The 14,854-nt window shown below is 42.9% G+C and overlaps 1 protein-coding gene across 5 annotated transcripts in view; it reads left to right on the plus strand.

Annotated features, from left to right (window-relative positions):
• Nucleotides 1–14,854, plus strand: part of PATJ (PATJ crumbs cell polarity complex component) — a 256,986-nt gene that overhangs the window by 42,519 nt on the left and 199,613 nt on the right. For all 5 annotated transcript variants that reach the window (XM_073544627.1, XM_073544628.1, XM_073544629.1 and 2 more), the window contains exons 8-12: nucleotides 1,893–2,117; nucleotides 4,302–4,401; nucleotides 6,344–6,432; nucleotides 8,198–8,339; nucleotides 11,261–11,404. In XM_073544627.1, coding sequence (XP_073400728.1) covers nucleotides 1,893–2,117; nucleotides 4,302–4,401; nucleotides 6,344–6,432; nucleotides 8,198–8,339; nucleotides 11,261–11,404 — 700 coding nt within the window. The remainder of the gene's footprint in view (nucleotides 1–1,892; nucleotides 2,118–4,301; nucleotides 4,402–6,343; nucleotides 6,433–8,197; nucleotides 8,340–11,260; nucleotides 11,405–14,854) is intronic.

Raw genomic sequence — 14,854 nt, forward strand, 5'->3', positions numbered from 1 at the left:
TGCTGTTAATTACACAAATTTAGAGAAGCATCACATGATTTTTCGAACAGTGCCAATAATTTTGTCCACCCTCTTTTTTATGTTTGGTGTGGAATTATATCCTATTTGGCTTTAGGACAATTCTTTTTGTGTTTTTTCATTTACGACAAATTATATGAAGATAATAATACCAAATAATTTGTGTTTGCAATCATTTTCAGGAAGAAACTGAGTATTATCTGACAGAATTGCAGGGGTGTCAATACTTTTGGCCATGACTGTGTGTGTATATATATGTGTAAAATATATATTCCCTTTGTTGAGCTGCTTTTTTTTTTTTTCTGTAAGATCCATTGGCCCAGGCTGCGGCTGTATATTATCTGCATGAAGAGGCCTGTTTTTGGAATTTAAAGGGGTTTATGGCCGGTTAATTGCAAAAATAAATAGATCTCATCAATTTACCGCTGGAGATAAATAAGCCGTTTAAACGGCTCTGACCGTCACGCTAGAAAATTGGGAGGCAATTAAAGAAAAGCATGAAAGTTAAAAAAAAGCCAATTTTACATGAACTGGAGTTGGATAAAGCCCGGTGTTAATCTCAACATTAATATTTTTTATGTATTTTACAATGTCTTCATTAACTAGAATTCCTTCCATATTAGTAATGGCAGAAGACCCTGTTGGCTCTGCTATATATATATCCAGCAGAGGCGGCTTCTAAGGGAAATTTCAGCCATAAATACATGTCTGTAAGGTTTCTTAAAGGGGAACTTTATTTTTAATTTATGGTGAAATATATTCAATTATCTTAATTTTAGTTGATATTTATTTTTCTTAATTATGATATGGACATGGGTGTCTGGACATGACTCAATGACTTCTATGGGAGAGAGTAGTGGGCATTCTCTGACCTGTGTGGAGATCATTATGCGGGAAGGACAGGAGATGATGCATTGCTACTATGGGATAGAGTAATGGGCATGCTTTGCACCCAGTGCAGAGGTCATTGTGGAGGTAGAGGAGATGACTTATTATCTTCTTGGGAGATAGGTCACAGAGCATGCCCATTGCTATCTTCCATATAAGTAGGCATTGAGTCATCTACTCTCTCTTGCCCTGCACAATGACCTTTACATAGCAGTGGGCATGCTCCGTGATCTGTGTGAAGGTCATTGTGCAGGGAGTGAGAGGAGATAACTGATTGCCTACTATGGGGTAGAGTAATCCTCATGCTTTGTGCCCTGCGCAGAGGTCATTGCTGAGGGAGACTAGATGACTCATGAACTTATATAGGAGCTAGTAGGCACTCTCTGATCTTTGTGAAGGTCATTATGCAGGGAAGGACAGGAGAAGACTCACTGACTTCTATTAGAGTAGTGAGCATTCTCGGTGACCTGTGCAGGAGGGAAGAGAGACGACTCGCTGACCTCTATGGGAGAAAGGTTATGGACACGCTATAAGACCTTTGTAGAGGTCATTGTGTAAGAGGAGATGAGTTATTATATTCTATGGGAGATAGTAGTGGGAAAGCTCTTTACCTTGCGCCGTGGTCTCTGTGAATGGAGAGGGAAGAGAAGTGGAGTTGTACTCACCATTGGGTGAGATTAAGATTGGCAGAGGAGAAAAGAAAAAACAGATTTGTGGGGGGGGGGGGGGGGAAGGGGCCCAATTCCATCTGTGGGACCCAGGCACCTAATCTCAGTCACATATCTAATGTTTGGGTCTCTATTACTTAATTTTCCTTTTAATTGCAATTTTTTTTTTTTTTTTTAGTAGGAAAAAGTATCCACTTGCTGTCTGTGAATAAGCATTGCTGTTGTACAAGTTGATACATAAACCTTTCAGATTCATAAAGCATTTCTAAAGTATTTCACCTTGCTGAAAGAATATTTTACTTTTTGTTGTCCTCTTAGGATGGACGGTTAAAAACAGGGGATCACATCTTACAAATCGGAGGCACCAATGTCCAAGGAATGGCCAGTGACCAGGTCGCTCAGGTGCTGAAGAATTGTGGAAATTCTGTTTGCATGGTGGTTGCCAGGGATCCTGTGGTCAAGACTCCTCCAGTGAGGCCTCCAGCGCCAGCAACGTTGCCTGTTGGTTCCCTGCCTCCTAAAGACGTCAAGAGCAGTGATGTTGTAAGTGCTGCACTCTGCTGGGTCTGGGGGAAAATGTGTGTAAATGGGTAAGTAACTGGCTTAGTGATAGAAAGCAGAGGGGGTTATAAATGGTATATTCTCTAACTGGGTCGCTGTGACCAGTGGGGACCGCAGGTGTCGGTGTTGGCACCTATTCTCTTCAACATATTTATTAACGATCTGGTAGAAGGTTTGCACAGTAAAATATCGATATTTGCAGATGATACAAAACTATGCAAAGCAGTCAGTACAAGAGAACATAGTATTCTGCTATAGATGGATCTGGATAAGTTGGGAACTTGGGCCGAAAGGTGGCAGATGCAGTTTAACAATGATAAATGTAAGGTTATACACATGGGAAGAAGGAATCAATATCACCATTACACACTGAACGGTAAACCACTGGGTAAATCTGACATGGAGAAGGACTTGGGGATCCTGATTAATGATAAACTTACCTGGAGCAGCCAGTGCCAGGCAAGGCAAACCGGATCATGGGGTGCATTAAAAGAGGTCTGGATACACATGATGAGAGCATTATACTGCCTCTGTACAAATCTCTGGTTAGACCGCACATGGAGTACTGTGTACAGTTTTGGGCACCGGTGCTCAGGGAAGATATAATGGAACTAGAGCGGGTACAAAGGAGGACAACAAAATTAATAAAGGGGATGGGGGGGAACTACAATACCCAGAGAGATTAGCAGAATTAGGATTATTTAGTCTAGAAAAAAGACGACTGAAGGGCGATCTAATAACCATGTATTAGTATATAAGGGGACAATACAAATCTCTCTCCGAGGATCTGTTTATACCAAGGAAGGTGATGGTCACAAGGGGTCGCGTCTGGAGGAGAAAAGGTTTTTCCACCAACATAGAAGAGGATTCTTTACTTTTAGGGCAGTGAGAATCTGGAATTCCCTGCCTGAGGAGGTGGTGATGGCGAATTCAGTCGAGGGGTTCAAGAGAGGCCTGGATGTCTTCCTGGAGCGTAACGATATTGTATCTTACAGTTATTGTTAGGTTCTTTAGAAGGACGTAGATCTGGGGATTTATTCTGACAGAATTTTATAGGCTGAACTGGATGGACTAATGTCTTTTTTCGGCCTTACTAACTATGTTACATCGTTTTCATCCACAGTGGTGTGTGCAGACTTAAACATGTGGTGCTCTCTGCCTCCTTCCTCTGTCCCCCTACAACTTCATGAATAAAATGTAATTATTCACCTTGGGATGCATTTCTTATCAAATTTTACATTGAACTCTTGGTGTAATATTTCCCTTTCAACTGTCACCATTGATTCAAAATGTGCGTATCATTGCCTTTAATTTAAATTTACTGTTTAAATCCAGATAGAAACACATTAATATTAAAGATTGGAAAGTAATTGATTGTAAATGTTCACTGACTTCTAAGAGAGAGTGTTGTGGTCCTGCTCTGTGACCTGTGCAGAGCTCTCAGTGCAAGGAGGGAAAGGAAGTGGATCCGGTGTTCCTGTTATTGGCAATTATGCTTTTGGTTAAGGTGAAAACGAAAAGAAATTATGTAATTTTACTTTTTTTGGTGGGGGATGTTGTCAGTTACCTACATGATGGTTACCACTACATTGACTTTTGTGGTGTTAAGGGTTTTCTGTAAATAAAGGTTAATTGCGTCCTAATGAAACATTCTGCATTTTAATAATGTACACTTTGCTGCAATACCTGATGTTTGTTTTTTTTCATTCAGGGTGTCTGGTTTTCTTTTTCTTTGTTTTTTCCCTCCTGCACCTTTCTGTTCTTGATATGGCTTTCTCATCCTAGTATATAAATCTAGCCTTGTTAGCTAAGTAGGCATGGTCCTCAAGATGACACTACAGAGAAGGCTTGATCACCATGCCTATAACTATATCTATCTCAATCAATCATGCTTCTTCTGTAGACTAACCACAATAATTTGTATTCACTGACAGTAGAGGTCTTGGAAAGGTAAAATATGAGAAAGTTCCAGGAACTCTTCAATATTGCATAAAGTTTAAAGAAAACTCCATTTTATTCTTGCTCCTCTGGGGTGTGTCCTGCTGACGGGGCTGATTGGGTGGACCTCTGATTATGTACACATTTCAGATAGAAAGAAATGGCAGACTTCTTCTAACCACAAGTCCAATCTTCTTTTTTATTTTTTTTTTTTTTTTGTATTTTCAGGAAGGTGCTGATGACAATACATACGATATTAGCCTCACCAAAAAAGAAGGGCAGAGCCTTGGAATAACAGTGGTGGGCTACACAGGAGGGAGCATCGGAGGTAAGATTCACTGGATCGTGTTAACTCTCTAGCAGCCGGTAATGTATACTTGCCAACACTCCCAAAACACAAAGTAGGGTCCCATAAAAAGGAAAGACCACTAGGGAGTCATGGAAGAGTTAACGGGTGCTGACAAACCTCTCTGAAAGAAGCTCCTCGTGGGCGTGTTTCTAGCAAGCTCCCTCATTGGATGGGGACCTCACATTAATCCAAAGGGTGGGTAATGGAGGAGGAGGGGAGCGGCCAAAGAAAATGGTGTAAGTTGGTAACTTTGACTTGTTTTCAAGCTTAAGGAAAATAAGGCCTTTTGCTCTGATACATGATCCACATATAGACGTCTATAGGGCCCTAATTTTTTTTTTTTGTATATTTTAGTTGGGTGTCGTCTTGTTTTTGATTAAAACAAACACAGATTTTCCCACGATTTCCTGTGTTTTTTATTTTTTTCTTGCTTTTCCCTTTTCCCCTTGGTGGCACACCAGAGAGCACAGACTCGGGCAGGTATGAGGGTTTTAATTTGTCGATTATTTCCTGATCCTTACGGGCCGCTGAAGGTTGCGGCACTTCATCCATCCCCTCCTGTGTGTCATACTCTCTGCCATTGCATGATGTAACCTCTCTTCTCGCGTGTTTAACCAATCTTTACTTCATCTCATCATGGCCAGGAGGGGCGTAAAGGAGACCATCAGAAAGATTAAACTAGGCCCCCTCTTTATCAGATATTAAAAATTGTTTGTTTGGGGGTTTTTTTGGCATTTGCTATAGGGAATTTTGGAAATTTATCTCTAGTGCAATCCCTTGGATAGGGGCCCTGAAACTACGTCAAGGGAATTTCTGGGCACTTTTTTCTTCAAATAATTTGTATGAAAAACTCAAAATACAAATTTTTCATCTTTCAAATAACATAAATGACCTAATACTTTTAATTTTATACTATGAAATTATCTAAACTTCAATTCCTTAACTCACCCTAAACCCAAATCCCAACATTTCAGAGAGGACCATTTTAATTTTTAGAACAGTTCTAGAATAACCGAGTATAAAATTTGTAGAAAGGAAGAAGGGGAAAAAGAGGATTAACAGTTAGTAGATAGCGTTGAAAATATTCTGTCTCTAATTAGAAGATTCGGGGGCAGTCCTGGAGTGTCCAATCAAGGACCCTTCGTCATTTCAAATTTGCAAATTGAGTGATAAACTCCTCTTTCCAACCAGATTATACTATTTCCCCTTCGTTGCAGTTCTCCCATAGATGGAGGTTGTGTGTCTAACTTTTTCAGTTTTTTCAATGTACATATGGTTGTAACTGCGTATGTGTGCCTCTGTCTAAATATATTTGGTCACAGCACTTTCCTCCCAAAAATACAATAATAAACAATCAAAATGTCGTATACACCCTAAAACGGTATCAATAAAAACTATCGCGCTGCACACTAAAAAACAAGTCTCCACACTGTGCAATTGCCAAAAAATAAGAAGCTTACGTGTCTCAGAAAATGGAGAACGCTTCTTCTTTTTTTATTTTTTTTTTTATTTTTTAATGTTTTTGCAAAGTTCTGAAGTTCAAATAAATCCTGAAAAGCAGAGTCAGATTGAGCGGGGGGATGCGCATGTGCAAGCCCTTTTTGAGATGAAGAAAGCACTTTGTAGTTCAATAAAGTTTTGTTCTTTTGCATCAAGGAAACTTGTAGTTTCGCCTGTTTTTGTATTTGGCCATGATGTGTCCCCATCTGACTGTCACATATTTTACTCTGCGAAGTAATAACAATTTATTGCCTGCGAAACCACAGAATCTGTCCGACCATGTGTCTTCACGCTTCCAAGTGTAATCCACCCCTATGAGCACTGTCTGAACCCCTCTATTGTCAGTTTGGGATGTCTGAGCTTTGTGTCTCGGAGAAATCAATGAAGTTTATTTATTTATTTTTTTTCTTTCGTTTTCCAGGCTCTTCTGGTATATATGTGAAAGGTATCATACCGGGCAGTGCCGCCGACCAAAGCGGATGCATTGAAGTTCACGACAGGATAGTGGCCGTTAGTCAATTTCTTCTTGATTTACTAACATGTGCACTGCAGAGCGACTCCCAGAGGATCCAAGCAAGAAGACTAAAACGAATTTAAAAATCAATTTCTAATCAACCTCAGTCACTGTATAACGAAAAATTCTGCGACTAAAATATTACAATTCCTCTGCATTTTCAAAATCTGTGCTTTGTCACTGAATCTAAACATATTAGGCTAGTTTCACACTAGCGTTTTGGAGCGCAGTGACGGCCTGCGCACGGCCGCCGCTAAGCCCCGCCCCCTGCCGCGCCCCGTCGGTAGCTCCGCCCACCGACGCATGATGCTGCATGCGCCCTGCGTCCCCTATCTTTATCACAGGGGGCGCAGGCCGTGCGCAGTATGCGTTTGGCGGCGCATGCGTCTTTTTGACGGTGCGCCGACCTGCGCCAAACGCAACCTGCTGCATTTTGGTTGCGTCCTGATGCAGCGTCATGCGCCGGTGGGCGGAGCTACCGGCGGGGCGCGGCAGGGGGCGGGGCTTAGCGGCGGCCGTGCGCTAAGTGTGAAACTAGCCTTAGTTTTACAAGCTCACTGCTGAGAGTTTTTAATGATTTTTCCCAATCTAGACAATTCTCCCCCCCATGTTTTAAAAAGCTTGGACTCCGGACTAATACATTTTAACTTCAGTGGTACAATGTAACAAAAAATCAAGCTATACAAGAGGTTCTGGATATCAAAAGAATGTTTACGATCACTGACAGCAAGCAGATATTTTGAAAATGTTGAATAATTTAATATATTAGAAAATTGCCTTATTTTACATATAGAATGATTAGGCCTAATTTTCTCCTTCTGAGCATTCCACCAGCACTATAGGTGCCAGACCTAGCTTGCCTACCTTGAGCTGAAAACCCCACTTCTATTCCTATATGAAGTTTTACAAACAGGAGAGCAGGTGCAGAACATCCAAGATTCGCAGGCACCAAAAGTTACAGCCTTGTATTGTACTTCTGGCTTTAAAATCACTGTCTCGGGCCGAAACGTTGCTTCAATTGTGTATCTCAATTGTACTTAACCGCAGAGAGATGGGGTCAGGCCAGCCCACTTCTGTGAATTGAGCTTTGCATCTCTGCTTCTAAGGACGTTGTACAAGAAAGTCACCATATAAGAGGCAGATCTGGAGAGGGAGAGAGCGATATTCTTCTGGGCATGGTATAAAAAAAAAAGGCGGATTCCGTCAATTATCGGTTGGCAACGGATCCGCTGCCCATAGGCGTCCATTATAACGCATGGCGGATAGCGATGGATCCGTTGCTATCCGCTGTTTTAACGCACACAAAAAACGTTTCGTTGTCCACTCAAGACAGTGGACGCCAAAATTATGACGGATCCGAAAAACACGACCATCCGTCAAAATCCGCCGAATGCAAGTCAATGTGAAAAAAAAACGGATCCGCCCAAAAAAATGGCGGATCTGTTTTTTTTGCTAAACGGCGGATTTTGACTGACTGCAAAAAGCTAAGGTGTGAACCAGGCCTTAGCCATTTCCCCAAACTTGTGGCTTCTCAGATGTTGCAAAATTAAGACATCCAGAGTGCCCTGGCTGCAGCCGTCAATGCATGATAGGAGTTTTAGTTTTGCAGGAGCTGCTGAGCCACAGGTTGGAGACGACTCCTGCAGGATCTTGTAGGATTGCTATTTGCTTAGTGAATCATTTCAAAATATGTTTTTTTTTGTGTTTTTTTTTTTATTTCTAGTAATTTTATGGAATATTTTTTTACTTTGCATTTTCTAGGTTGATGGGAAGAACATCCAGGGATTGACCAACCAGGAGGTTGTGACAGCGCTGCGCCACACTGGCCAGACGGTCCAACTAACCCTGTCCAGGGTCAGAGCGCCACTCAGCCCGCTGTCTCCTGGCATCTCTCCACGCAGAGGTATTATTTTTTCAAAGTAGAAAAAATGTTAATAACAATCAGTGTAAAATTATTCCCATTTGTGAAATTGGTATAAACTGGCAGCCTGACTCCTCACTCGTCTTCCGGCACTGAAACCGTGTGCGAATCTTAAAAATTCACATGCCCTACAATCTAGTCTTGCTGAGGAGTGGATACAATGCTCTGTGAGCGCAGCTGCCTCCGCTCTAGACTGACACTTGTTGGCAAACACTTAGTGTTTGTCTCGCCTTTTTCTGGATCTCTGCTTGCTGTCAGTGAACTAGAGCATTTCTAGTTACATTCACTTGTATAGAAGTTCTGCACCCAGCTAAGAACTGGCTGTAGTTGTATCAAGTCTGGACATTGCTTTGTGAGCTAAATGCAGAAGCAGCTACACAGATCCTACTGGTTGATTGCCACAATAGTCTGGATTCCAGAGCATTGTGCAGATTAGATACAATTTTATCAGCTGAGACCTGGGCTGGCTTTGTACAAGTGAATGTGAAAAGGAGTTTTCTAATTCTCTGACAGCAAGCAGAGACCTTGAGAATGTCCAGGAATTGAAGCACCAGGGCCCTGATTCATCATGAGGTTGGCAGTTTAAGTGATTTTTTTTATTTTTATTTGCACTGATGGATTTTGTGCAAAATACGTCAATGAGTGCACAGTTTTTGAGGCTTCAGAGATATATTTTTGCATTATTTTTTTTTTAAGGGTAAAATGTTCCATAATAATAGTAAGCTTTATAATACCATGTCTTAGTGTTCAATTGAGCAAAATGCAAAATTAGACCGGGTAGGGTATTGGAATACAGTTGTCCAATAATTTAATGTAGAAAAATCACAAATGATGAATTGTGCTAAAACATGTGATTTACCGAAACCAGTCCCATAATGTTGACCTATTCCCCTCAACCCCCCAAAAAAAAACAAAAAAAAAAAAACATATGAAGCAGAGTAAAGGCCCCATCACACATAGCAACTCGCCAGCGATCCCGACAACGATATGAACTTGTCAGGATCGCTGGTGTGTCGCTACGTGATCGCTGGTGAGCCGCCAAACAGGCAGCTTCAGTGATACAGACAAGGCGTGCACTCTGTGGATATGAGGTAGGTGCAAGCTGAACCTGGAACTTAGTCCAGACGGTCATCCAGTGAAGAGAAAACAGCTGCACTCTGGGAAATTTTGATTTTCAATGCAAAAAATTTTTTTTAGTGAAGACACCACAGGGAAATAGTGCGTTGAGGTAATGTTTCGACCCTATGTCGGGTCTTTTTCAAACATCACTTAAAGCACAAGAGAAAAAGAAGCAATCACGGCAGAATGAATGTGCAGGAGTGGCTGAAAAAAGATCCAGTCTGGCAGGGACCAGGCAGAGGTCCTAAGATGAGCTGGAAGCGTGGGGCAGCTAGCGCCGTCTGTGGTGTAGAGCAATGCCCCTATCCCTTATGGGAAATATGCAGAAACATGCAAAACACAAGCCGCGGAAACACCATCACATGTTTCTCAACGCAAGCAATGACTAGCCAGGTCTTTTCCACGGGAAGGATCCAATGAAGTTTCCTACTCCACACTGATTGTTTTTGCATATTTCCCATAAGGGATGGGGTCATTGCTCTAGAATCACTGCGTTGAGAAACATGTGATGGTGTCTCCGCAGTGTTGGATGTTGATCTCCATGAGTTCATTCATCCTCATTTTTCACAGTCTTTTACTAGGCATTGCTCCTACTGGCCAGTTTCCTACTCCACACTGATGAGGGGCAATACCCTGAAACAGCTGCCTGTGGATGGATACCATGTTTTGGCATAGGTGGTTTCCTTCATTGGAGACTGCCCTTCCCGTGGTTGTTCCTTCCCGGGGAAAGACCTGGCTAGTCATTGCTTGCGTTGAGAAACATGTGATGGTGTCTCCGCGGCTTGTGTTTTGCAGGTCGCTGATAAGTGTCACACACAGCGATCTCGCTGGTGAGATTGCTGTTGCGTCACAAAACTTGTGACTCGGCAGCGATCTCGCTAGCGAGATCGCTGTGTGTGACAGGGGTTTAAAGTTAACTTAAAGGTCAGGTGTGGACATATCATTGGCGCAACCTGTGCGACCGCACAAAGGTAAAAGGTCCCATGTCTACTTCCAAAGCAGGTGCAATTCTGCATTTTTAGGAGCTCTTGAGCTGTAAAGGGCCCATATGTTCTTGCCCAGGGGCCCTTTTCTATCCATGTCCTCCAGTGTTAAAGATACAAATTTAATAACAAATAAGGTACAAGTAAAAGTCACCATTAGAATCACTTTTGCATAAAAAAGTAGAAAAAGCGATGATTAGTCTGCCCAAAAAGGTGTTTTGTTATGAAAGCTTATAAAAAAACTCAAACCCCTTTAACTCTTTATCCTGCATCTAAATTACATCCCCCCCCCCAGCTAAAATCTTTAAAAAAAGAGAGGAAGAAAAAGTGACTTTGACTCCCGTACGGCTCGGGCCTCCTGCCGCTGCTGTTGGTGGAAATTGGACAAAGCTTTTGAGTGCTGTATTAAAAAAAAAACTAACAAAAAAACCTTGTCCCCTCTTTGACGTCGTGCTGGGAGGGAAGCAGAGTACATTACGGTCTAGTCGTTAGCCCCCACAAACCGCCAGAGGTTTACTAGTTAGTGTCAGCCATGATTCTGTGATCGCTCCACACATTGCGTCCCCTGTTGTGCCCGGCAGCCGTGCTGCAGACAGCATTACTCTGCTCTCCTAGCTGGGTGCTGAGCTCTGTGCCAGGCTGTGTGTTCGGCTAATTATCTTTACCTGTTACTCCGCATAGAAGAAGCATTTGTTGTGTTAGCAGCTTCGGTGCCGCTGTTAATGGCATCCTCTCCTGCGACTGGAGAAGTTGTTTCGTCTTCCGCACATACAACCTAAATAAACGCGTCTTTGTTTGTAGATGTGCCAGTATTGCCAGCCGTGCCCCCACCTCCGTTACCTGCTGTTCCGCCAAGGGCTGCAAAAAGCGAGGTCCTCGAAGGTCCCCAGTACAATGCAGAGAGCAAAGAGCAAGAGGACAGTTACACAAATGAACTGAAAGCAGGTAAATTTACTCTGGAAAGTGGGAGGGAAGTAAGATGCCTGCAAATGTGCCCAAAAGTTGGCAATTAAAATCTTGGATATCACCTACCTGTAGGCTAGGTGAAAGAATTGCTTATTGCTGGTGCTGGTTGCAGGGACTCCCACTGATCTCAAGATTGGGGTACTGCAGAGCCCTTTCTGAATGGGACAGAGATCAGGCATGTGCACCACCACTATGATCAGGAGCTTACCATCCATATTGGCAGACCATGCGGCTGCTGTCGGGCCCGTGAGCCCAGGGGTAAGGTGGGGCGTCTGGTTTTCAGTTGGGGCTCATTATGTGCATAGCGGGACTGTTGGCGCCATCATACTGTTTATAGGGGGTTAAGGGTCCATCATACTGTGTATAAGGGGTCTGTAGTGCAATCATACTTTCTATTTGCCCGCTATGGGACCATCATACTGTGTATTGGGGCTAAGGGGCAATCATACTGTTTATGGGGGTTTTATAGAGCCAGCATAGGGGTTCTGGGCTATGGGACCATCATACTGTGTATAGGGGTGCTAGGCTGTGGGGCCATCATACTGTGTATAGGGGTGCTGGGCTATGGGACCATCATACTGTGTATAGGGGTGCTAGGCTGTGGGGCCATCATACTGTGTATAGGGGTGCTGGGCTATGGGGCCATCATACTGTGTATAGGGGTGCTAGGCTGTGGGGCCATCATACTGTGTATAGGGGTGCTGGGCTATGGGACCATCATACTGTGTATAGGGGTGCTGGGCTATGGGGCCATCATACTGTGTATAGGGGTGCTGGGCTATGGGGCCATCATACTGTGTATAGGGGTGCTGGGCTATGGGGCCATCATACTGTGTATAGGGGTGCTGGGCTATGGGGCCATCATACTGTGTATAGGGGTGCTGGACTATGGGGCCATCATACTACATGTGGGGACATCATACTGAATCATGCTGTGGATGCTGACGTACTGTGGTGAGGGGAGTTCTAGTGTGTGTGGGAAAGTGACTAGTGACATTATACTGTGGGGGTGCTTCACACTTTGCAGGGCTATCATACTGTATAGAGGCACTGTGGGGACATCATACTTTGCCGTAGTCACTCTGAGGTCATCATAGTGACCTGGTGGGGGGCTAATTTACAGTGGGAATATCGTGCTGTGTGGGTGGAGAGGAAGTTTAATGCACATTTTACTTTATGGGGACCATGATAAACGTGTGATAGTGGGTGGAAACATGAAGGGGCTTCAGTAGTGGCACAGTAACTGTTTACGTGCTGCCTTACATGCCATTGTCCATTTCTACAAAAGATATGTATTTTTGGGAGGTCCAAATAGAACTTTTGCTATGGGGTCCCAGGAGTTCTCAGTATGCCCTGGATCTGTTCGTAGGAAAAAATAAGGTTCTTCAACTTGGCAAGTTGTTCCAAGACAAGATGGAGGAAAAAAAACAACCCCCCCCCCCGTGGGGTGCCCTAGCTTTCATAGATTCCTGAGTGGCAAATCTTATTAATTACATGTGTCCATAATTTGTCATATTTTATATATGTATGAAAAAAAGTAAAATTGATCACGTTGTTTTCTTCCCCTCCCATAACGATGTGCCCCTTCCCATCGTCGGCAGCCCAGCGCAGCACATTCCACATGATGGCCCCCGTCAGTGGTTATGTGTTTGCATATATTTGATTTAGTTCAGAGGACCCGCACAGATGGGATGTGTCATTGTTAATGAGCATCCTCCGAGGCCCCCTGTCCTTGTTACACAGCAAAGGCTGATAAAAAGAAGAAAAAAAAGATTACTTTTTTTTTTTTCCGTTTACGGAGGCCGGAGCGTTTCCCGAGTTAAATATTTCTTAAGTAGGAACATTAGACGTGCACTAAGCTCCCGGCCGGGGTCAAACGCCGGACAAGGCAGTCACTCTATGCCATAAAGGCTTGTCAGATCGTCTTATTTATGCAACCCAGGCAATATTACTGTCATGTCAGGCGGCAGAAAAGCTCGTGATGTCAGGGAAGACTGCCCCAGAACTGGTGCTCATAACAGGTGTCCTGTTACCTCCTCCTAATTAAACCAGACCAGACTCTGTACCTGCCAAGCGTTCAAATAATGTCTGTGATTGCTCCCTATTGATAAGGGAGAGCGATGACCATGATGTTTTGTCAGACGGGTTATTACCCCCCTCATCATCCCCAACATTGTTATATAAATGATACCTTTAAATCCAATTACGTGCATTCCTGTTTACACTTCCTTTTATTTCATCAATTCATAACAGGTGAGTATTTGACACAAAAGTTTCCTGACTTACCTCTTGTATTATACTCCAGAGCTGCACTCCCTATTCTGCTGGTGCAGTCACTGTGTACATACATTACATTACTGATCCTGAGTTACATCCTGTATTATACCCCAGAGCTGCACTCACTATTCTGCTGGTGCAGTCACTGTGTACATACATTACTGATCCTGAGTTACATCCTGTATTATACTCCAAAGCTGCACTCACTATTCTGCTGGTGCAGTCACTGTCTACATACATTACTGATCTGGAGTTACATCCTGTATTATACCCCAGAGCTGCACTCACTATTCTGCTGGTGAAATCACTGTGTACATACATTACATTACTGATCCTGAGATACATCCTGTATTATACTCCAGAGCTGCACTCACTATTCTGCTGGTGCAGTCACTGTCTACATACATTACTGATCTGGAGTTACATCCTGTATTATACCCCAGAGCTGCACTCACTATTCTGCTGGTGCAATCACTGTGTACATACATTACATTACTGATCCTGAGTTACATCCTGTATTATACTCCAAAGCTGCACTCACTATTCTGCTGGTGCAGTCACTGTCTACATACATTACTGATCTGGAGTTACATCCTGTATTATACCCCAGAGCTGCACTCACTATTCTGCTGGTGCAATCACTGTGTACATACATTACATAACTGATCCTGAGTTGTATTGTACTCCAGAGCTGCACTCCCTAGTCTTATGGTGGAGTCACTGTGTACATACATTACATTGCTGATTTTGTACTGATCCTGTGTTACATCGTGTACTATACTCCAGAGCTGCGCTCCCTATTCTGCTGGTGCAATCACTGTGTACATATATTACATTACTGATCCTGAGTTACATCCTGTATTATACTCCAGAGCTGCACTCACTATTCTGCTGGTGCAGTCACTATGTACATACATTACATTACTGATCCTGAGTTACACCCTGTATTATACTCCAGAGCTGCACTCACTATTCTGGTGCGGCAGTCACTGTGCATACATTACTTTATCTGACATTAAGTTTCTTTTTTTAAATCAGATAAATTTGTATTTAACCGAATTCAAGGTACAAAACAATAGAACAAAAATTGCAATGAGAGCAACATTAACTATGGTTCATTAAGTTTCTTAATTGTTTTTGCAATAGCAAATA

Source organism: Dendrobates tinctorius, unplaced genomic scaffold (assembly GCF_039654945.1).
Source record: "Dendrobates tinctorius isolate UK_male_01 unplaced genomic scaffold, ASM3965494v1 ptg000138l, whole genome shotgun sequence".
Taxonomy (NCBI): domain Eukaryota; kingdom Metazoa; phylum Chordata; class Amphibia; order Anura; family Dendrobatidae; genus Dendrobates; species Dendrobates tinctorius.